The 23,823-nt window shown below is 45.4% G+C and overlaps 1 protein-coding gene across 2 annotated transcripts in view; it reads right to left on the bottom strand.

The window, feature by feature from the left end:
• Positions 1 to 23,823, bottom strand: part of PLEKHA7 (pleckstrin homology domain containing A7) — a 211,164-nt gene that overhangs the window by 77,265 nt on the left and 110,076 nt on the right. For both annotated transcript variants that reach the window (XM_027115291.1, XM_027115292.1), the window contains exon 4: positions 7,380 to 7,463. In XM_027115291.1, the coding sequence (XP_026971092.1) occupies positions 7,380 to 7,463 (84 nt within the window). The remainder of the gene's footprint in view (positions 1 to 7,379; positions 7,464 to 23,823) is intronic.

The following is a 23,823-nucleotide window of genomic DNA, read 5'->3' as shown; positions in this document are numbered from 1 at the left end:
AGGCTCCATGTCTCTGTCTATGCCGAGGGAGAACCAGACTTTGACCTCTACTGTCCTCTTCACCTTTGTTCTGCTGTTTCAGAGATGCTACAATTCTAACCCCAGCCTTTGGCAAGCCCTTTTCTAAGCAAATCCGCTCCTCCTGGATAACCAGGCAGCCACTTTACACAGTAGGAAATAGCCTTTTCTAATGGAGATCTGGGTACTTCCAAGATCGAGAGGAGGTCAAGGAGGGCAGTCACAGGAAGACAAAATCACTGTGCGAGCAGCAGCCTCCCTTCCACACACAGCAAAGCCACCACTGCAGCATCTTCCTCAGCACAGACAGCCGGAGACGTGGTTGCTGTGTGGCAACGACTGCATCCCCAGTGCCAATGCCCTTCGAAACATCAACATCAAAAGCCAAGCCAACATCCAGGTGTCTGAAGGAACTAAGGACACCATCATCGCCTCTTCCCTTACCTGTGATTGTCACCAACACCGTCTCTTAGACCAGGAAGGAAAACTGAACAGTCAAGTTTCTGCATCTGCTTGCCAGGTGTTCCCATTTTTCCTCATTTTTCTGCTGCCATGGCAACCAAATGCAACAGGCAAAGCTAGCCCAAGACTGCCAGTCTGGAAAGACAAGGTGCTGGCTGTATCAGCCACAGACAGGAACACATCAGCCTCACAGCCCGGGACTCAGCAGATGAGCTACAGGACAGACTCCTTCTCCGAGCTCAGAGTTGTAGCGCACCCCCTCTGCCAACCTGGGCTCTTAATCTCTCACTGCAAGCTTTCACCAACTTGAAACTGCAGGAAGAATGGGAGACAGCCATCTCTAGCAGCAGGAGATACCCCACCCCCAGGCATAATCAGCATATGCCTTGGAGAGTCTCGCCCTGCAACCTGCAGAGTGAACCCCCAAAGAGGTCAAAGGTCAGGAAGGTAAGTCTAACCTTCAGCAAGATAGTATCTTTTAAAGTCTTATCCTCCAAACACCACTCATGAAATTCTAAGCAATTCCAGCTGTGTTTTTTTTCTAAGCAGTCCAATGAGAAAACGAAGGGCTGCTCAGACCTCAATGGAAGGAACAAGCTAAACTTCCTAGGTTGCCCAGGAAAGAAAGACAGGCCAGGCAAGGGTCCTCTCCCCTGGTTAGGAAACTCCAAGGTGATCTTGGGGGCCTTACAGCTGGCTTCTGAGCAGAGCAGGCTTCTGAACTTCCAGAGCGCATACTCTCAACCAGGCCCCACCTCGTCATCAAATGGTTAACAGAGCCTGGGGATCAGTGTACACAGCCTGCTGCCAGCCTCACGGCTCCGGAATGCCTCTCTCCTCTTCCCCAAGAGCTGCAGAGGTGTCTGTCAGTGGCTTCCTGGGCATCCCAGCACCGAGGAGTAAACGCTCCTACGCACGGCACCAACCACCAAAACCACAGCCTGGGAGCTCTCTGTGCCAAGGCTTCCGCCTTTATGAGGGCCCCTGGGTGTGGTCCTTTAAGCCACAAGCTCCCAATTCAAGAAAATCACTGAGAATCAGGAAAGAGGCCTTCAGAAGAGACCAAATGATCCAATCACTGTAACTGAAGCCCTGTAAAAAGGCTTGAGGATGTTTTCTGGAGAAGAGACTACCGGGGAAGCTGGCTCCTTTCAAGCAAGCATGAAGTTATTAGATCAAATTTCATTACTGCAAATACAATTACAGTTAAAATTTCTAAGTAGCAGTAGCCTACTTAGTCAACACATTAACGCCTAAGTACAGCCAAGGAAGGGGAATGTCTCCTGAAGACCACTGAAATGAGAGGCAGTAGGTGTAGTAGTTAGAGGCACAGCATCTGCAGCCAGACTACTTGGTTTCAAATCCTAACTCTGCCACTTATTAGCTGTGTAACTTCTGGCAAGACTCTTAACCTCTCTGTGCCTCAGTAGCCATGATAATAACGTTATCTTCCTCAAAGGGCTGTTGTGGAAATTAATATATGGAAAGCACTAGAAAAGTACCTGACAATAAATCATAAGGACTCTAAGTATTAGCTATACAAATAATAATAATATCAATATTATTATTAGTGGAAAAAGCCAACTCTCATTCTAAGAAGTAGATTACTTTATTTAATGTTAAAGACGAAATTCTAGATCTTGAAACAAGGGATGATAGAAAATCTCCTTCCTAGAAAATTAGAGACTGAGCTGAAATTTGCCTGCCTTTTACTTTTACTCATTGATCTGATGCCTGCCTTTGGCAGCCACGTGATAAACATACCCCACTTCCACCTGCCAGCCCTTCTTGAAGACTTACAGCACACCCTCCTTCATCTTCTCTCCTAAAGACTAAACATGATCGGCCATAGGACAGGGTTTCCAGACCCCTTTTCATAAGGGGATTCCCCTCCTCAGGGATATCTCAATTGCTCAACATCCCTCTTGAAACTTAGTACCCAGATCAGAGCGTCTGGGGCTTGGCATGTCCCTGGGGCTCCATAAACTCAGAATGAATTAATGAAGTAGTCCACAAACACCATGGTATACCAGAACTATTCTCCCCCTTTCTCTACACATGATATTTTTATTAATGCAGCCTGGGCTTATATCAGCTCTTCCAAGAGGGATTTCCACATGCCCGTTGGCTTGGGTATGCAGGGGTCTCCCCTGGGGGTCAAGGCTGCAGGACCTGTTGACTGATACCCACCTGCCTTGGGGGTTCTAACAAAGAACTCAGTAGCATAACAGAAAAGGTGAAATGAAAAAACAAACGCTAGTCATGCAACAAAAGATGCTCGTCAGCGACATTCTCAAAAGATCCTGCTTCCCTTAATAAATCTGCACTCTGGGTTATTAAGTGTAGTCATTAGTGCTGACCAACAAATATTTCTGATTTCCTCCCCAGATGCCTGGTAGAAAAGCACTTCCATGCCCCCTTGGAGTTAGGAGTGGTCATGTGACTCGTTTTAGCCAATGAGATGTGAGTGAAACAGCCGGTGCACAATTCACCAGGTTTCCCTTTTCTGGCCTTTGGCAATCATGGAAGCACAGAGATGCCGGTCCTTCAGTAAAGGTGACAGAGCTGAACCCCTCAGGGGACCTATGATGGACACATGGGGCAAAAGTGAGAACCTTAATTGTTCTAAGTCACTGAGATTTTATTTGTCGTTGTTATTACCAGAGCAGACCCTAGACTATCCTGACTGAACCTGTATTACTGAAACAGAAACTAGAACATGCAGAGTTTATGTCCTCTAGATCCACCAGATCACAGCTTTCACAGCTTTCTCTTCTCCATGCTTCTAATCAGTAAGATGGGAAACAATCTTTTGGTGGGCATGCACCTGGTACACCAAACAGCTCAGGTGAGCCCCACCTGCCAGCAGTGGGGGAGATGGGTTATCTGTTCACATCAGTAATGCTCTAAAGGAAGTCACCATGGAGAATGTTTTTTTTCTTCTCACAGGATAAGGAATCCCAAGATTATCTGACTAAAATCCATCTGAGATTGCCACTGCAGCCCAAAGAATGAAGGGTTATCTGGAGGAGACTTAAGGATAAATAGAAGAATCTGGGAGTAATTCAGGAGAGATGGGAACAGCAGGTTGTTTAAATCAGTGGTTCTCAAACTCTTACCAGAATCAGAATCACCTGAAGGCTTGTTAAAACACAGTTTATGGGGGTCCTACCTCCAGAATCTCTGATTCAGTAGGTCTGGGGTGGGGCTTGAGAACTGCATCCCTAACAAGTTCCCAGGGGATGCTGGTTCAGAGACCACACTTTGAGAACCACCGCTCTAGAAGTGGTGAAACCGAGGCAGAGGCTCTGGCGAGAGGAGTCAATGTGACCGTAACAGACTTTTGGAGAAGGAAAAGAAAAGAGCCAGTTTTCCTTTTTCTACCCAACACATTAATCTGAGAGCTGATATAAAGACACAAACGGTCATCTCAGCCTTTTTTTTCCTCACCACATAACACGCTACACAACAAAATTAAGCTCCTCTAAGGGAACAAAGTGGAAATGATATTCCTTAGCACAGTTTTTAAAAATGGTTATTGGGAAGGCAAATCATGCCTCACTCACCCTCCGGAGCTCCGCCAGGATTTACCTGGAGGAAAAGCCAAGTCTATTTGGATAGAGGAAGCAATTTGGATAATTGGCTGCAACCTCCCTCTCCAACCTTATCTCTCCTTCACAAACCTCCATTACATGTCAGTCTTCTGGAAGGCTGCCTATCTCCACTTTATTGAGTTGTTTCTCTGGGGTTTTATCTTGCTCCTTCATCTGGTACATAGTCCTCTGCCTTTTCATTTTATCTATCTTTCTGTGAATGTGGTTCTCATTCCACAGGCTGCAGGATTGTAGTTCTTCTTGCTTCCGCTGTCTGCCCTCTGGTGGATGTATAGGGTAATGCCTTATTTCTGCTAGTGTCGGAGGGTCTCCTGCAGAGGCGGGAGGCAGCTGTGGCTCACCATGGGGACAAGGACACTAGCGGCAGAAGTTCTGGGAAGTGGCATGTCAGTCTTCTTGCCAAGGCTGGTCACACTTCCCTCCGCTGTGAATGACCCTCACACTCGTGCACACTTATCTTATCTAAATCTTACCCCTTCCTCCAGTTTAGGGCCAGACACTTCAAGAAAGCCTTCCCTCTCTTTCGTCCCCATCACAGCCAATCAATCACCAAGTCCTGTCAATTTTACCTCCCAAGTATCTCCAGAATCCACTTTGTGCTCTTCGTTTTTCATTCTAACTCAACTAGTATAGATTCCCCATGCTCTCCCCTCTCCGTCTTTGCACAAGTTGTTCACCTTGACTGGACAGGTCTCAATTTAAACAACATCCTTTCCCAGCATGGAGAGGCCTTCCACAATCCCTGAGCCAGGTTAGAACTCTCTTTTATCAACTCCCATTGAACCCTATGTTCCCTCTATCCTGAACATTTATCACATTGGTGATATCTTGTTTAATTATCTTCCCTGCTCAACCGTAAGCTCTTCACAGACAGGACCACATTTGTCTTGTTTGCTGCTATAACTGCAGAGTCTGGCATAGCCCCTGACACATGTAGGCACTGACTAAGTATTCAATGAATAAGTGCAGCAATTACCACATCAGTTCATAGGAATCATCCCTTCCTCTCAACGCCTAAAGCACATTCTGTCTGCTTCAAGGAATGTCTGGCCATATAGTTGTTCCCATCATCTGAAATGAGCAAGCACCCCTTACGACATTCAGGAAACGGGATCTAGAGGGAAAAAGTGACCCTTGAAAAGAAGGAATATCTTTTCCTTGGAAACTGGACGGAATTGAGATTAGCTGCAGAGATATTTTGGTAGGATAAAGAGGCTACCTTCTCAGAAGTAAGTGGTCAAGGGATAAAGTCTTCTGTTAACAATGAGAAAAAGGATGTGTGTGACAGAGGTGTTTAGTGATGGAAAGTGTGCATTTCTCCAGAAGCTCTTATTAAAGTTGGTAACTTCTCAAGCTAAATGTTCTGATGGATTCTACATCCAGACCTTTAATAATGACAGGCGCCCGTGTCTCCTGGATGCTTAAGGAGAGGGGCTGAACTCAATAACCTCCCAAGAGCTTCTAACCTTCAGGATTCTATAAACAAACTCATTCCAACCTGGAATTCGGAGAATCCACATTCTGGCTTTGTCTTTACACAGCAGGTCTTTTTCAATGTAGGAGACAAGACAATCTTTACCTTGCATCCCCTCTTTCTCTAATAGTATTAATGCTTTCAAAGTCAAACACCCCCCAACCCCCCACAAGCCCCGCAGTCTGGCTGTCATGTCCTGTGGGCCACGAGCACCAAAATAACTGAGCAAACAGCTTCTGACTAGGGCAAGGGTTAGACCTGACCAAAAAGAGATCAGGTTGGGATGGCATCCTGGCTTTTCTACTTCTAGCCAGGCAACTTTGGGCAAGTGACGTGACTTCTTTGGGTCTTAGCATCTTCGTCTCTAAGATGGTGATGATGGTCTACTTCTCAGGATTATTGTATTAAATGAGATATGCATATAAAAATCCCCAGCACAGAGTAAACATGCAAGGAATGTCAGTATGATCATAATTACAGATTTCTAGTTTTAAAAGTTCTGTTGGATAATGATTCTAAGTTGAAAACACTATTGAGATGAAATAATATGTTCGGAATTTGCTTCAAAATAATCCGGGGTGAGGGAGAGGGTACAGATAAAATAAAATCAGCCATGTTTTGGAAACTGTTGAAGATGGGTAATGAATATATCGGATTTATTACTGTATCTCTCTACTTTTGTATATGTTTGAAATTTTCTGTGTTAGTTTAAAAGTTTAAGTACTGAGAAAGGGGAATGCTGTAAAAATATAAATACTGATAATTTAAGATTATATTTGAACATATCTAGGTGATTGAACAGAAGAAAAATGATTTGAAGGGGGAAAAAAAAACGCTTGGGAATTCCCTGGCGGTCCAGTGGCTAGGACTCCGCATTTTCACTGCCGAGGGATTGGGTTCAATCCCTGGTCATGGAACTAAGATCCCACAAGCCGTGTATTGCGGCCAAAAAAAAAATTATATATATATATATATACACACACACACACACACACACACACACACACACACACATTATACATATATTATATGTATGTGTGTGTATATTTTTTTTTAAAGAAAAAAAAGAAAAAACGCTTAAAGCCAACGTCTCTATTAGTTTCTTAGACAGAATTGTTTTCTTCAAACAGAGCTATCTCAAATGATCAGAAGGGAACACAGACACTTGCACACATTTCTCTGCCTTCATTTTTGGGAGGACACCTCCCCAAAATGTATGCGTGGGCTGTACATGCATTTTTAAGCAGACAAGCCCTGGGTGGTACAAACTACCTCTGAGCACCCCAGAGGCCCTGGTGAAATGGGACTGAGGGGCAAGACGGTGCCCGTGTTAGGGAAAGCAAGCAGAAAGGACTCAAAATGTTCAGGGACAATGGGGGCCACCAGCCCTCCTCTCTTCTAAGCCCTGGCTTTGGGCTCCTATATGAGGCCTCCTCAGGAGGTTGGTTCAGCCGGACCTGAGGCTGATTTAAGGTACTCTCACAACAGGTGAGTGGGTCCTCTCAGAGCACAGCTAGTGTGTTAGGTGACGCTTGAGGGGAAAGGGATCATTCGGGGAAAGGGAGCTATGAAGAGGCTCTGACAATAACCATCACAGCACATCCCCATATCATCTGCCCGCTTCCACATCTACCCGCTGAAAGAAGTCTAGAGACTGACAAACAAAATTCTCGAGTTTCACCTTGAATCAAACAATCCACGTCAAGCCCCTACGTCTGAGAGAGAAAACAGTCCAACAAGCTTTGTTTTAAGCAAATGCCTTTAAGCTCCCAAGCTGTGCCTGGAAAAGGAGAATATACAAATGTACTTACTCTTCTTGAAGAATAAATTCGCTATTTTCTGGAGAAAACTGCCCACTCACAGGATGTCTGAAGGCTGTGGTCTGCTGGTTATGGCTAAAGAGAAAGAGAGATAATGAATGAGAAATCCTGTGAATGGAAAGGCTCACAGACACAACAATAGGTCATTAATGTCTGAGGACCCCTGGTCAACACAGACTCCTCCCAGGGTAAGACCACTCCAGAAGCCAGCTGCACTGAAAAACCAAAAACTTCCAGCTCAGGCGCCAAAGCTCACCTAAGACGTGGGGATTTCAATTCTAGGCAAGTCTTGCCTCCAAGACAGCACTGTATCTTAGAGAGACAGTCCATGAAGGGCTAACTCCAAGAAACTGACTCACTCAGCGCAAGTTACTTTAAGATGGCACGAGCTGAAAACAAGAATGAACGAAAGCAGATGGCACTTTCAACAGCTTCCAAAACCCATGAACCAGGAAAAGAATCCTAAGAATTAACATCCACCCAGAAAAATCTATCTTCTTAAAATTCTTCTCCCTACTACAAAATGTCTTCGCTTCAGTGATGGGATATAAATGTATGGGCATGTCTCTGCAACATGACCTGTACAATTTCAACACTGTGGAGTTTCTATCACCCTTTTGAAGTGAGAAGGGATCAGCTTCCACGCCGAGTTGACAGACACAACCGAAGTGTGTAGGTGTTTTGTGTATTCATAAAGGCTGCCTGGTTCTTTGAAAGGAAGGAGGAGTTGGCTCTAGAGGCTGCTGCTCTGATCCACACGAATAAACTAATCTAACCTCCTTTTTCTATTCTTTAAAGAATATGATTTATGTTAAAATGTTTTTCTCAATCGCAAAATCATAGTTGTTTTAGAAATTTTAGAAAATATAGAAAGAAAAAAGGTCACCCATGATCTCACCACCTAGAGATATACCTGGGTTTCTTCTCTTTCCTAGCTTTCTTTTTTTTAATCATTTTATTTTAAAAAATATGATTTTACTGTATTTAGAAATCTGTATCCTGCTTTTTTCACATCCAATTAACATAGACAATTTCCTATGTCATTAAGATGTCTTCATTTGAAATAGGTGAATAATAAATAGTCTTATCATATAGATGTAAAACTTTTACTGGCCATCTGTGTGCCAGGTACTGCCTGAGGTGCTAGAGATACAGAGTGAACAAAAAAGTCCTTACCCCGCAGTGCTTACCTTCTAGAAAGATTTACATTCTTCTAATGCTGGACATTTTAGGTGCTTCCCCTACCCCACCCCCACTATTATAGTCAATATATCTTTGCATTTATGGGCTTTTTCTGCAATTCAAATTATTTCCTTGGGTTAAAGTCCCAGAAGTAACATTACTAAATCAAAGGGCATGGTCATTTTTTAAGGCTCCTTATACAGACGGTTAAAATGCTTTTTCTTGTCAGAGTCAACATATCTCAGTTCGATAGTGTTAAGATATCAGCCCCATCCCCAAACTGAGCCCTGACTCACCCCAGAGATTAGTAGGTTTAAATGAGCATAGCATAAAGGTTAAAAAAACAAAAAAACCTCTAAGCCTACAAAGTTTGCCTTACTCTGCCCTGGAGCTGTCAGAGCGTCCTGCGTCTGGTGGCTGGGTAAAGCTGGCACTGAGATCTGAGCAGCCTTAATCCTAATAAGCCCTAGGTGAAATAGGCAGAGTTATCAGGCCAGTCTGCTCCCTGGCCCTGCAACTGCACACCACCCCTAGCACCCCCGCAACCCTCCCAACCACTGCCGGCCTCCGAATTCCCAGCTTCTGGCTCCAGGCAAAGCCCTTGGAATCCTATGACCTCATCTGGCAGGCAGCAGACTGTTCTTCCCAAAAAAAATAGAGTTGAGGAATGAGCGTCTGGATAAGGATGAGAAGCAGGCCCCCATAACACCAATTTCAGAAATCCTTGCATTGTGTTCATGGGTTAGGCTTTATTTGCACCCAGTTTCTTTTAGCCATCTCCATTCACCAGGGAATTTGAAAACATTCTACCTAAGCCTGCCTCATTTCTACCTAGAGGAAAAAAAAAAATGCTCTGATCATAATGGGAATAACAATAATTCCTAACCACGATTACCTCTACAAAGCCTTTTCTTACACATCTTAACTATTAACACCGTCGACCCCTGTTTTATGAATGAGGAAATGGCTCAGAGAGGTTAAGAGACTTGCTCTAGATAACTTTGTCAATAAGTGATAAGACTGGGCCATGAATCCAGGTCTTCAATTTCTAAATTCAATGCTCTTTGCATGCTAACCTGCTGTCCCCTTCCCTTAGGAGTCTGTGGGGCTGGCAGCTTCCTGGTCAAGATCAGAAGTCCTTAAAGTCAAGGCATCTGAAAAACAGCAGCATCTACTGCTACCTCCTCTCCCTCCCCTTATGCCCAGGGCCAAACTTCTGAATGACACCACCTGTGTGGCACTCAGTAGCCCCCAAACAGCCTTTGGTCCTATGCCAAGGTCAGCCTGGTGAATCTCTGGTAGGTGTGAGCAAAGAGCAAACCTTCTATGTGCTTGGAGCAGCAGCCGGCATCCAGCAATGCCTTCATACACACTGTACAACCTGAATAGCAACTCCTGGGCTCCCCACACCCAACTTGTACCAGCTTAAATAAGCCCAGGGTCTTGGGTAAATGAACCCTGAGCTGGAAGGTGTAGGCACTGTGATGATTTTCACATTCTAACATTAGAAGAAAGATAGTTTTTTTAAGTGGACAAAAATATAGCTGTCATTTGATCAGACCTAGAGGCAGCTCCTCAGCCTTCCTCCCCTAATATGGACGCTGCCCTTTTTGCTAAAAACAATTATCAACCACAGCACCATCACCACCATTTCCTGCATTTACATGAAGTTTTAAGTGTGGTCACATTCATTATTGTATTTGACCCTCCCAAGTACCCACTGAGGTAGGCAGCACAGATATTTTTATTCCTATATTATGCAAAAATAAATGAAGATGTGGGTCACGGGATGTTATTGGAAGACTAAATTAAAAAAAAGGACTCAATACATTGAGAAAAGAGATGAATCAAAGCAATGCCTCCTGGGGGACTTCCCTGGTGGTCCAGTGGCTAAGACTTCGAGCTCCCAATGCAGAGGGGCCCAGGTTCGATCTATGGTCAGGGAACTAGATCCCACATGACACAACTAAGAGTTTGCATGCTGCAACTAAAGATCCCACGTGCCGCAACGAAGATCCCACGTACAGCAATGAAGACCCGATGCAGCCGAATAAATAATTAAATAAAATTTTTAAAAAGTAGTAATGCCTCCTGAATACTGAGGTCTTAAAATTCGATGGTTTCTGATCAAACTCGCCCAGCTTGCTAATGGCAGAGCTTCTGGTTCAGCACTTTTTGGCAAAGGAAGAAGAGTTAGGTCCTTGGACTATTTCATTCAATCTGCCTAAACACCCAGCAGAGCAGGCTGTGTTTCGTTACATCAAGCCACAGGTGAGGAAAGGCCCAGAAAGGGGAAATGACATGCCCACAACAGTCAACTCCTGTGCTCCTGCACCCACCACCTTTCTGATCTCTTTCTACCACTCCAGGCTCACCTTCACCAAATGGAGGTTGCCTATGGAACGCTAGATTCCCCCACCCATCGGGAGATTGCAAAGTCCTCTGACTTTTCCTGCTGTCCTTAACTCCTCAGCCCAAAAGCCCCCAGCCTGCCCCATTTCCTGACTTTTGATTTTCTAAAACCCATGAAGAATCTCATGTCCTATGACCCTATCTTAAGATGAAGTTAGCAGGCACAGACAAATCCCCTGAAATACCTGTTCTTAAACCTGAATTGCTACCTTGCTCCCTGACAGTGATGTAGGTGACCCGGCCGGGAGCCAGGTGGCTGGTTTCAGTGGAGCACAGAAACTCTCTCTCCTCCATACAAGGGCTTCTGTTGCATTTCAGACAGTAACTCGGCAAATAAGGTAGAGCAGAACCTAGCCTTTATTTTCAGATCCCACTCTTCCTCCCAGGAGCAGCCCTCCAGGTTGGAGGGCAGCCAGTCTCACCTGTGAGAGGACCAGGGAGCACGGGTGGAAGATGGCAGGGAAGGACAAGCCCCATAAAGGCGGGCCATGGGTAACCATCCACGTAAACAAGCACGTCTTCACAAGCCCTGGGCTGGAAGGACTTGGGTTAGGCCCTCAAGAAGTATGACAGCCAACACAGGAGACTTGGTAAGAGAACAGAGTGAGGGCCAGGGAGAACCGGAGACTGATTTGAGCTCACTAGAAGGAAGAACCCACCTACAGCCACAGACAGGGCTAGTCAAAATGTAAATGAGTCCTACAGTTTCTTGCAACATTTTTGCAAGATTAATTCTTCCATTCATACAGATTTTGACTATAACGTGAACAGTGACTCTGGTTGGTTAAACATAAAGGTTCCAATTTACTTAGCACAGCCACTGTTTCTGGCATGGCAAGAAGTTCTGGAGTTATGTGAATGGTGCTCAAGAGTGGAGATCGGAGCAGCCTGGTAAATCTGCTTTTCTGACAGTGGTGGTATTGGTATGCTGAGAGCGTGACAGATCTGCTCTGCCAGCACGAGCTCTTATCTGGCCCCTGCTGTAAAGAGCAGAAGAGACAACTTAAAATGTAAGGAAAGCATCCGGCCTTGAAGCCCACGGGGGGACTCTATCAAGGCTCTCCTCATTGGTATGCTTGGCGGCACCTGCCACTCTGGACCTTCTGGCTCCTCAATACAGCTCTCAGAATGCTGTGAACGAGTCACCCTACAGACATCAAGCCACAGTCAGCACTGCCTCCAGACTTGTTACGGCACTTACTATCTTTGTGCTGAATCCCAGTGTCTCCAGAAAGCCAAGGTTCCAGGTAACCTACTAATCCTCCCAGTTAGGTCCCCGAATTAATAACCCAAAAACACAAGAAATTGCCTCCCCGCCTTCAGCTCCCATGTGGGCTGCAGAGTAAAGAGATAGCGGCCAACAGTCGAAATGGCATCTCTACATTCCCCCAACACTTCTTAAGAAACTTTTGTTTTATTTTACTTAACACTTTTACAAAATTGCTCATTTAGTAAAAAGTGTCACCGCTATTCATGTGGCATTCCTAAGGGGGCTGAGGACGTTACTGAAGTGGTCTTTGGAGCTTGCACTATTTGAAAATGTCAAGCAGCTCGCTGCACACTGGCATGACTCTGACAGGTCCTCCTTCCAGAAGCATGGGAATCAGACCTTGGCGAGACAACATATGGTCCCCATCCTCTCTCCAGGTGAGTGCCATCAACACAGTATTAACCAGCCTCCTTCAATATCCACCCTCGGCAACAAGTCAGCCCAGAGTCCTGGGGTCAGAAGACCTGGGTTCAAACCAGAACAAGCCACCTCAGGTCTCTGAGCCTCATTTCATCCATTTGCAAATAGGAAATAATAATAATATCCTTCCAAACGGTTGTTGTGAGGATATATGAAAGGGCATCACACAACGCCTAGCATACAGAAGGTACTCAATTCATGTTTGTTGAACCTGGCTGTGTCTTTTTTGTTTGTTTGTTTTTTGGTTGTGTTTGGTCTTCGTTGCTGCATACAGGCTTTCTCTAGTTGCAGTGAGCGGGGGCTACTCTTCGTTGCGGTACGCGGGCTCTAGGTGCGCAGGCTTCAGTAGTTGTGGCTCGAGGGCTCTAGAGCGCAGGCTCAGTAGTTGTGGCACACGGGCTTAGCTGATCCGTGGCATGTAGGATCTTCCCGGACCAGGGATCGAACCCGTGTCCCCTGCTTTGGCAGGCGGATTCTTAACCACTGCGCCACCAGGGAAGTCCCCTGGCTGTGTCTCGACAATGGCAATGACTAACAGGCATCTAAATTTTAACAGGGCAAAAATAGAATGAATCTCCTCCCCTCACTCCCACCAAATCCAATACTCCTCCTCCAGGTTTCCCTATGTCCGTTATCAGCATCACTATCCAACAACCTAGGAGTCATCCTCCACTCCTTTACCTTAACCGCTACACATCATATGTTCACAAGTCCTGTTGCCTCCATCTAAAAAACATACTCTGAACTCATACGCTTCTTTTCATGTCTACAGCCAGCACACTAGTCATCGCAACAGCCACCTAACTGCTCTCCTGCTTCCACCCTGGCCTCTGTACCACCCACCCTACTCATCAAAAGCCTGACGGATCTTTTAAAATGTCAGTTAGATCACACACACTCCTCCTTTCAACCCTACAACAGCTCCACATCACACACAGGGTAAAATTCAAGCTCCTTACCTTGGCTTACAAGATCCTAGATGATCTGACCCCTGCCTAGCTCCGTCCTCTTCTTGCACCACTCTCCTCCATCCCCATCCTGCTCTGGCCACATCGGTCTCCTTTCTGCTCCCTGAATACCAAGCTCTCCCTTACTTAACAACCTTTGTACTGGATGCTCTTCCCCTTACTTTCTAACTGGTTCCTTGTCATTCAGACCTCAGCAGAATTATCATCTCAGAGTCCTTCCCAACCACCCACTGAAGTAGGCTCCCAGTCACTTCATATCACATCACCCTATTTTAATTGTTACTGTTATTTTTCTTACTTATGTCTGTGTTTGCTGATCATCAGTAACCCAAACTAACAGTGTATTCCAGGAGAGCAAGGACCTTGCCTGTCTTTTTACTGCTATTATCAGCTTGTAACAGAGTCTGGCTCTGTGATATGTGCTGAATGAATGAATGAGAAATAATGATGAAGGAGACTCCTACTTTAAAGCGAGGCCATGCCTCCAAATAGGCTAGCTAACCCTACTGAAGTCTGGACTTGGATCACAGACAGACAAAAACAAGGGTCATAAGCCATCAAAAGGCAGTGGCTTCTGCTCTTACCACCTGAGGAAGGAAGCATCAGACACCAACATAGTACGAATGCTTAATCCTTGGCTCTCTCCCAACTGTGTTACAATATAATTTGGAGAAATTAACCCTCCCCTGCAACTCCCCTCCCCCTCACTGCTGCAAAGGAGAGGTAGTACACTTGGCAGAGAGAATCAAAGAATGGAATGCAAACACCCTAGAGGCAATTACTGAGTGATTAAAAACACACAGGAGGATAATACAAACATCACCTGTATCTCCTTTTTGTGAACTTGGAGCGTATTTGGTGTGAAACCTACAATTTGGTGACTGGCTATATGCTCTCACATTGCTCTCTACTGTTTCATGTGTGTTTGCTCTCCTCCCCCTCTCCCCCTACCTCCAGTAAGATCCTAAGGTCCCACAGGGCTGGGGGCAGTCATTCACTGATTTCTCATGTATCTCCTGCAGCACAGAACAGCAATACCACGGAGCAGGCACTTGAAGTCCTTTATCTGAACAGCCTGAGCACAAACACACGCCACCTTCAGGGAGAGGCTGTGCAGAACCGCTCTCATTTTCTGGTTTCAGCAGCCCAAGGATCACACATGCCCCAGAGAGAGTTGGGGAGGCAGAGGCCCCCAGGCCCTGATAAAGGATCCTACACCCAGGCTAGGAGACTCCATCAGCCCTGGGGAGCACGGTGCAGACCAAGGAAGGGCCTTCCCCACTTCCACACTGTCCACAGTTGACTCACTCAACTAGGCAAAGACACTGAAATGCAGCCAAACCTCAGACCCACCACCCAGAGGGGCAGTCAGTACCTGTTCTCCTTGCCCAAAGGTGCCAAAAGGGGATGAGCCTGGCACAGACAGAGCTGAGCTCAAGGGAGTCACAGAATTAACTGAGTTAACTGGAGGCTCTCACATCTTGCAAGAGGGAGGTCTCTCCTTTCCAAACACTGAATTTAACAGACCGAAATCTTCCATCATGATCTGAAAAGATCTATGTTTCATTAGGCTCTCCACTCAGTGGCCAGCTCATTTCATAAATTACCTCTTCTGACCCAGTAACCCACACTGCAAGCCTCTCTTCTCCCCAAGCCCCAACATGGGGCTCCAATACTTAGGATTGATGGTTAATAGGAAGTTTTAATTGTGGCTCCACAGGACTTCAATAACCATGAAAAGACTAAAGCCAAACTCCTGACTGAATGAGGAAATCAAACCCAGATAGCCTCCCCTCCCCTAACTCTTTTTTTAAAGGAAGTTGGCAGAGAAGCAATGTAATAGGAGCCGAGGTACCAGCTCTGTTACTACCAACTAGTTTCACACCCCTGAGCAAATACACAACCTCTCTGGCCCTTAGTTTCCTCATCTGTCCAATGAGGGGCTTAGACTCTCCATCAAGGCCACACGCAGGCTTCAAAGCATGAAGCCCAGGCTATTCAGTCATACAGGCTGCATGCAGTTCAAACCCCAGCTCTGCCGCACGCTGGCGGTACCCGACCTTGAAAGAGTTAATGACCTTTCTGAGTGTTGGTTTCCTTATCTGTAAAAAGAGGAGACAATTCCAACCCTGCAAGATTGTTATAAAGAGTACCGATAATGTGCCTGGCCTATGGCAGACACTCAACCTTCAGTGTCTGTTATATTTTTCTTTTGCTAGCTCTAAAACTCCACTCTAATAGAGTTGTTTTGTCTTTTTCTATGTTGCAAACTCCCATATTATTAGCCTGGCTCAAGAACACATTTTCTTCCCTTTGAGTTAAGGCAAAACACCCAGCCTCTTGTTTAAACTTAGAACTCACCTGCCAGGCAAAGTAGTTTCAGATCAATAAGCACCTTCCTTCAGCCACACTTCTGTCCCTCACTGGGTCGAGCCCCATGGTTCAGAAAGTGCAGCCCAAGAAAAAGCAGCCTTCCCAGCAGGCTGTGCTGAGCCAGGGACACACACTCTACAGAAGTTTTAAAACTTCATGGTAACATTTTCGACCTCAGAGAACACCCAGTTTTATGCTTCTCTTTAATGCTCTTCAATAAGTCAGGTTCCTCAAGTGTAAAATGAGAAGGCTAGACCAGGTGATGTTCTAGGGATCTTCCAGCTGTAACATCTTGAGACACTGAGGTTCATCTCAGACTACTGCTGGAGCCACAGACTGAAATGTAACAACACTGCACATAATTGAAAACACAAAGGAAGGAGGCAGAACAGCTGTCCTCCCCAGTCTCACTTGCCAACAGAATATCCTTTGTAATGACATCGGGGAGGTGTAGTTAATGATACTTTTGTCCTGTTTATTCCCAATTAAATTAGGCTCTTCTTTTTTTAAACTGCAGACGCTCCCAACCAACCCATCGAAAACTCCCTTTCTTTGTCATTACTTGACTTTCATGAATCAGAATACATCACGGCAAACTGAATCCCAGTAATAGTAACCAGTATAGGACTAACCTGCTCTCCAGCTCTGTTCTCGCTGGGAAAGGCGGCAGACACACTCACTCTCTCCTCGAGCTCCATGCTGTGTCTTCCCAGCCCGGGCCTTATGAAAACCCCAGTTCAGGTCAGACTGGGAGGGAGGGTCCGGCCACCTGCAAAGGTGAAGCAGAGGCTCCCAGCCCGCCTGTTCTCTTTCAATTTCGGTTCTGGAGCAGCTGCCTCCCAAGGTGTTACAAATCCAGCAGCCACTTGCTCCTACTCATTCATTCTCCTTTCTCCTCGCCCACCCCTACGCAAAACCTGGCAACTATGCAGGAACACAGTTCCAGCTGTGAGTCACCACCACGCTGTGGCCAAGTGGAGCACCGGCTGGAGGTAAACACTGAGGCAGGCACTTTGTGTCTCCAGGCCCCAATTCTTCTGTTCTTTGAGACCATGGGGTTGGCTGCCCCTCTTGTAGCAGAATATAAAAAAACACCTCCACTTGTGAGCCCAGGAGTCAGAATGAATTGCTCACTCAGTTCTGCTCTGCCACACTGTGGCTGAAATCAGCCCCAAAGCAGAGAGTCTTTGGTGGAGAAATGAAAGCTCCTCTATCACTATCTCTCATGGTCATGGCCAGGAAGAGGCTGAGCGGTTACAAGCCATCATACTCACTCCCAAATCTATGATTCTTTCATCACTGCTTGGGATGGCTACCAAGAAGGGCAGGGGGTTAGAAAGGCAAACTAAGGTATCAAAGTGCCTTTATCTCCACGGCCTCAGAGCAACACTGTGGCTCTTCACTGCATCTATGTAGGTCTACAAGTCATGATGCAGGTGACAAGGACTTCTTTTTTCACAGCTATGTTCCAATGCCTACATATGCCTGGCACATAGTAGGTGCTCAATAAATATTTGCTGAATGAAAAAAAAACAAAAAACAAAACAACGGGGTTTTGTTCTGAGTCTACTTGGAATGACAGTTTTACTAAAACCTGTATCCATTAACATCATTTTTTCCCTTTTAGAAATTTCCATATCCTTCACAACTCCCACCCCTGCCTGTAGGGAGTATTCTATAAATCTTTAAATGCAGAGATGATTTATTGTGAAACTAAGGAATTTCAAGTATTAGGGCCCCTCACTTTCACAAGCCCCTTCCAAGGCCCTAGAAAGGGGCCTAGCAACGTGCGTACATGCTTTCTACAATTGTATATATTTTAAAGAAGACCTCCCAAATTTTGTAAACATCAAGTCCCACAAAACAGATCTGCCACTGTAGAATGAAAGAATGAAGGACTCGACAAGCCATCCTGACATATCATCCTAACAAGGGCATTTGAATTGACAAAACTTGTTTCAGGGCTTCCCTGGTGGCGCGGTGGTTGAGAGTCCGCCTGCCGATGCAGGGGACACGGGTTCGTGCCCCGGTCTGGGAAGATCCCACATGCCGCGGGGCGGCTGGGCCTGTGAGCCATGGCCGCTGAGCCTGCGCGTCCGGAGCCTGTGCTCCGCAACGGGAGAGGCCACAACAGTGAGAGGCCCGCGTATCGCAAAAAAAAAAAAAAAACTTGTTTCAACCACAGAGAAGTTAGTCTCTCAACTACAGATACACCCTAGTCGATCAACTGTTTGTAACTGTTTGTAAAGTCAACTGTTTGTAAAGGCTGGAGTAGGTTTAAGAGCACAAACTCCATTCATTCAACATTTATTTAGCGCTGCTATGTGTTCTGCGCTGAGTGTTTTGGCCTAAAACAGTGATTAGAACATAATTATTCCCACTGAACTGGAGCTTACAATCCAAAAGAATAGACTGATATGGTCATAAATAGATACAGTAAGTATTTTATAATATTAAACATAAATAATATAAATATATATAACTGCAGATCAGAGTTAGTACCACAGCGTAAAAGTACAGCAAGGCCCACCAACTTGCTATGTGTCAATCTGCTGGGTACAACGACCCAAGAAGGTAAATCATTTTACCCCCTTTTTGCAAACATGAATATTGAAGCCCAAAGGGGTCAAGTGCCACCCCAAGGTCACATAACCAGTAGGTGACAAAGTCAGACTTCAAGCCCATATCTGCCTGACTCCAAAGTATGGGCCTGTTCTTAGCAGCTACACTTCAGTCAATGGCCAGTTGCTCCACAGAACCTCCAAAATGTCTGGGGAGACACGCTGGCAGCAGAGGTACAGGAAGCACATCGAGTACCAGCAGAGGCTGGCCAACTTCCAAAGCCCACATTCCTGAGAGTGGAGAAACGGGAAGTGCTGTGAGCTTATTCACCAGGTATATAGCTATAACTTTGTTCACCAGGCAACACCCTGGCAGGGATCAGTGACAGCTAGCTGGGAGCCCAAAGAGGCCACATGACAGGCTCCCACCCTGTAGTCCTGCCTCCAAACTCCCGCGTCCTTACTGCCAGATTGATCATGCTGGAGCACCGCTCTCGTTCCATTATCTCCTGGCACACACCCTCCGTGGCTCCTCACTGCTAAAGCCTCCCTCTCTCTCACCACTTCCCTAGACCCTCAGCTCCTACCAAATTTAAGCATTTATCAGTACCCAAATCACCCGGTCTATCCCACCCCTGGGCTTTGTCTCCTGCAGTCTTCTTCCCTAACGAATTCTACCCAATCTTCAAGGCCTCTTCTCTTCCCAGTAGTCCTTCCTGATCACTCCAGACCACTCTGCCTTCTTCCTTCCTTGTACTCTCAGCACTGAAGGCTTACACTCTTTATACGGCAATTATGCTTCCCAACAACTCTTTTCATTTTACCCTACAAAAATTAAGTACAGTCGTCCCTTGGCATCTGTGGGGGATTGGTTCTAGGACCCTCCCCAATTCCAAAATCCACAGGTGATCGGGTCCCTTATATAAAATGGCATAGTACAGTGAGCCTCCTTATCTGTGGGTTCTGCATTTGCGGACACAGAGAGTCAACTGTATTCCGTGTTACAGACAGGTATAAACTAAAAAGCAGAAGGTCCGTTTTTTGCCTTGAATTCAGTGTCAATCTCAGAGGCAACACCTTTACCAGTTCCTTGTGTATTCTTTGTTTTTGTTTTTCGCCTTTATGAAATTTTTATGCATTTAAAATTTATATACACATCTTTTTAGAAAAAAATTTACATAAACAGAATAAAACTGTACACATTTTTCTTTAACTTGCTTTTTACTTTACGTATCTTCGATTCCTCCATATCCACCTGCAAGGATGAACATAAGCGGCCCCCTCCACACACAGCTCCGCTAGGACCGCCCCCCCCCACCAAACGAGACCAACCCACAGAGAGATGACCCAGGAGCCCATCCCATATGCCAATCTGCCCCAACATATATAAGAGGTTTCAAACTGATTACCTGCAAACCAATTTGCCCCCAGAATTCATTTTATTTGAACCACACAGATTTTTAAAATTGAGCCCCAGTTTAACAACAGGAAATTTTCATACAAAAACCCAGCTCATCTTGGAAAACCAAACACTGTGGCAACAGCGGGCCCCCATGAGAGGTGGGATGGCCCTTCTAGTTCACTGCAGTCCCCACTACTCCCTATTGCTTCCTGATGTTGAGGGTGTACGCCTAGTGCTATTTGTCATCACACCTTTATTTCTAATTTCCCTACAGGACAGAAATTTCTTCATACCCATATCTCAACCAGAATTAGGGAAACAAAAGATAAACAGAGAGGACAGAGTATTCCTAAAACAAATTGGAGAGCATACACACAGTCTGGTTTTTTGTTATCTGCTAAGCCTCTACAGACATTTGAGTTTGCAACACCTATCTTGTACCAACACCATTGATTCTAGAGAAGCTCCTCCTTTTACGAAGGAGATCTGTTTTAAAGAATAGAGATTTCTTACATAAGAGTAAGAATGGAAAGATGATGGCAAAAATAGGCCAAAAAATTTCCCTCTCACAAAAAAACTTCAAAGAATCTTCCCAACAATAATGGCAAGTGGACTCGCCTTTAGCCTTCCCTGACTGGTCTCCTGAAAAGGTGAACCCCGGGCTTCCTTGGTGGCGCAGTGGTTGAGGGTCCGCCTGCCGATGCAGGGGACACGGGTTCGTGCCCCGGTTCGGGAAGATCCCACACGCCGCGGAGCGGCTGGGCCCGTGAGCCATGGCCGCTGAGCCTGCGCGTCCGGAGCCTGTGCTCCACAATGGGAGAGGCCACAACAGTGAGAGGCCCGCGTACCGCAATGAGAAGCCCACGCACCACAACAAAGACCCAACACAGCCAAAAATAAATAAATAAATTTATAAAAAAAAAAAAAAGGTGAACCCCATGACAGCCAGCAGACTGTTTCTTGCACAGAGTGAAAAATCCAGAGAGGCACTGCTAACAGTCTGACCCTAAAGAATGCAAAAGAAGAGTGGTGTCAGTGGCTGCAGCTCCTTCTAAACACCCACAGGGGCCACTGAAGGCAAGCGGGGCCTCCTGCAACAGAACAGCATCTGGCCAGGTTCTGTCTGGAGCAAGATCACAGACCTACCCCAAGCTGAAAAATGCAGTCTCCTGTGGTGTTTAGAGCACAGGCACTGGAGTCCACCCCACACAGCCGCCTATTTCACAGATAAGGAAACTGCTCCAGAAAGCAACTTCGAAACACTGCCACCATCTTTTAAAAATAATTGCTTCTGGGTTGGGGGGAGGAAAGAAATAGGTGAGGGAGATTAAGAAGTACAAATTTCCACTTGCAAAATGAATGAGTCATGGGTATGAAATGTACAGTGTGGGGAATACAGTCAATAACTAAGCAATTCCTTTATATGGTGACATATCGTAATTACACTTATCATGTTGATCATTTTGAAATGTACAGAAAAAAATAACTATGTTGTGTAACAGGAACTAACGTAGCATTGTAGGTCAATTATACTTCAAAAACAAACAAAAGCAAATATACAAACAAACCTACAGAGAAAGAGATCAGATTTGTGGTTACCAGAGGCGGGGGTGGGAGTGGTAACAGTAGGGTGAGTGAGTTGGGGGAGGGGCAATTGGATGAAGGTAGTCAAAAGCTACTATGAACTTCAGTTATAATATAAATAAGTACTAAAGATGTAACGTACAACATGATAAATATAACTAGCACCGCTATATGTCATATATGAAACTTGTTAAGAGAGTAAATCCTAAGAGTTCTCATTACAAAAAATTTTTTTCTATTTCTCTAATTTGTATCTAGAAGAGATGATGAATGTTCACTAAACTTATTGTGATAATCATTTCATGATGTATGTAAGTCAAATCACTATGCTGCACACCTTAAAATTCTAGAGTTATATGTCAATTATATCTCAATACAACTGGAATATAAATAAATAAAAACTATTGCTTCTGCTAGGAATACACTCAGGAGGAATCTTAACAGGCCCGCAATTACTAGATGATCAGACCTGAATGATACTGCATTACTTGCTCCCAATAATGATACATAAGTATATTCGTTCACTCACGCAACCAATATTTAAGAGCCAACTAGATGCCAATCCTATAGAGTCTCATACTACATGAGTAATGGAGAAGAGGGAGGGGGTGTGTCACAGCTCAGACTCTATATCCTGTCAAAGGTGAACAGAAGGACAGTATTTTTCGGATTTTCAGATTCATGAATGATTGTCTTCTTAGTCAAGAGCTGTAAATTCTCAATCAGTTTATTAAGGTAACTTGAGCCCTTTTATCACCAAGGGTAACCCCTGCTTTCCAGAAATCACTGTATTAAGAATTTTAGAGCTGAAAATGACCCAGAGTTCACTCACCTCATCCAATCTCTTTGTTTTACACATGAGGAAATTGAGGTCAGGGAAGGTCAGAGAATTGCTCAAGGTCCTAGCTATTACTAACCATAAATTAACACTAGGTTCCTGAAAACAAGGATTATGGAAAGAAAAAAAAAAAACCAAAAAACATCATCACCATACTGTTTTAAAATTTATTTCCTGCCTTAAAAAAAATCCATCTTCCAGTGACTAATTTCTGCTAACAAACATGAAAAATATATTTTAGAGAGCTGGGAATCCTCGTGTCCAGTCAAAAGACCTTGCACAGAAATCCAGTGCCGTTGGTCTGGATTTAAGTGGCACATAAAACACATGCAGGGAGAGATGGTCATGTGAAGCCAGAGGCCAAGAGTGAAGCAATGCGTCTACAAGCCAAGAAATGCCAAGAATTGCCAGCAACCACCAGAAGCAAAGAGAGAGGCATGGAATGGATTCTCCCTCAGAGCCTCCAGAAGGAGCCAAGGCTGCAGATGCTGTGATTTCAGACTTCTGGCCTCCAGAACTGTAAGAGGACAACTTTCTGTTGTTTTAAGCCACCAGGTGTATAGTAACTTGTTACGGTAGCTCTAGGATATAATACGGAACTTGTATTAGTTTAGTGACTTACCACAAACCCAATTAGTATGGAAAAGTTGTCACAAAGCCACTAAGACCTTGGGACTCACTCAATAGTAGTACAGAGACTAAGACAAGGGAGGTAAAAAATGTTCTATTTTTGAGGGCTTCCCTGGTGGCGCAGTGGTTGAGAGTCCGCCTGCCGATGCAAGGGACGGGGGTTCGTGCCCCAGTCAGGGAAGATCCCACATGCCGCGGAGCGGCTGGGCCCGTGAGCCATGGCCACTGAGCCTGCGCGTCCGGAGCCTGTGCTCCGCAACGGGAGAGGCCACAATAGTGAGAGGCCCGCGTACTGCAAAAAAAAAAAAAAAGTTCTATTTTTAACTGATCCAAATATTGTGTTCACTTCTGGTAACCACACCTACAGGCCAGAGTGGAAAGCTGGAGCACGTCCAGGACAGAGAAGCCAGGGCTGTGAAGGGTCAAAGCCACATCACTGAAGGAACTGGAGTTTTATGGCCTGGGAAGACTCAGGGCACACGACCGTTGTCATTGCCTCTGAAAGGCTATCATGAGGAAGAGTAATTTGATTTGTTCCCTGAGGTCCAAGATGGTAGAACTAGGATCAGTGGGTGGAGTCACTGGGAGGCATATTTTTCAAGGAATCAAGTGTCAACAATGTCACAGTCAGAGCGGCCTCTGAACATCAGACTGGCTGGCTGTCTCCTGTGGGTGGATGTTTTCGAGCCCAGAGGCCAAAAAACCCATTGGGCAACATGTTGCTAAGGAAAGAACGTAACCCCCAAGCCTGCAATCTGCCAAGAGGACCGTATGTTCCTCTCTAGCTCTGTGAAT

The sequence above is a fragment of the Aethalodelphis obliquidens genome, unplaced genomic scaffold, assembly GCF_003676395.1.
Source record: "Aethalodelphis obliquidens isolate GAN/ISIS:26980383/991018 unplaced genomic scaffold, ASM367639v1 scaffold14, whole genome shotgun sequence".
In the NCBI taxonomy this organism is placed as follows: Eukaryota; Metazoa; Chordata; class Mammalia; order Artiodactyla; family Delphinidae; genus Aethalodelphis; species Aethalodelphis obliquidens.
The sequence above is the reverse complement of the archived record's forward strand: the minus strand, read 5'-3'. Positions and strand labels throughout refer to the sequence as shown.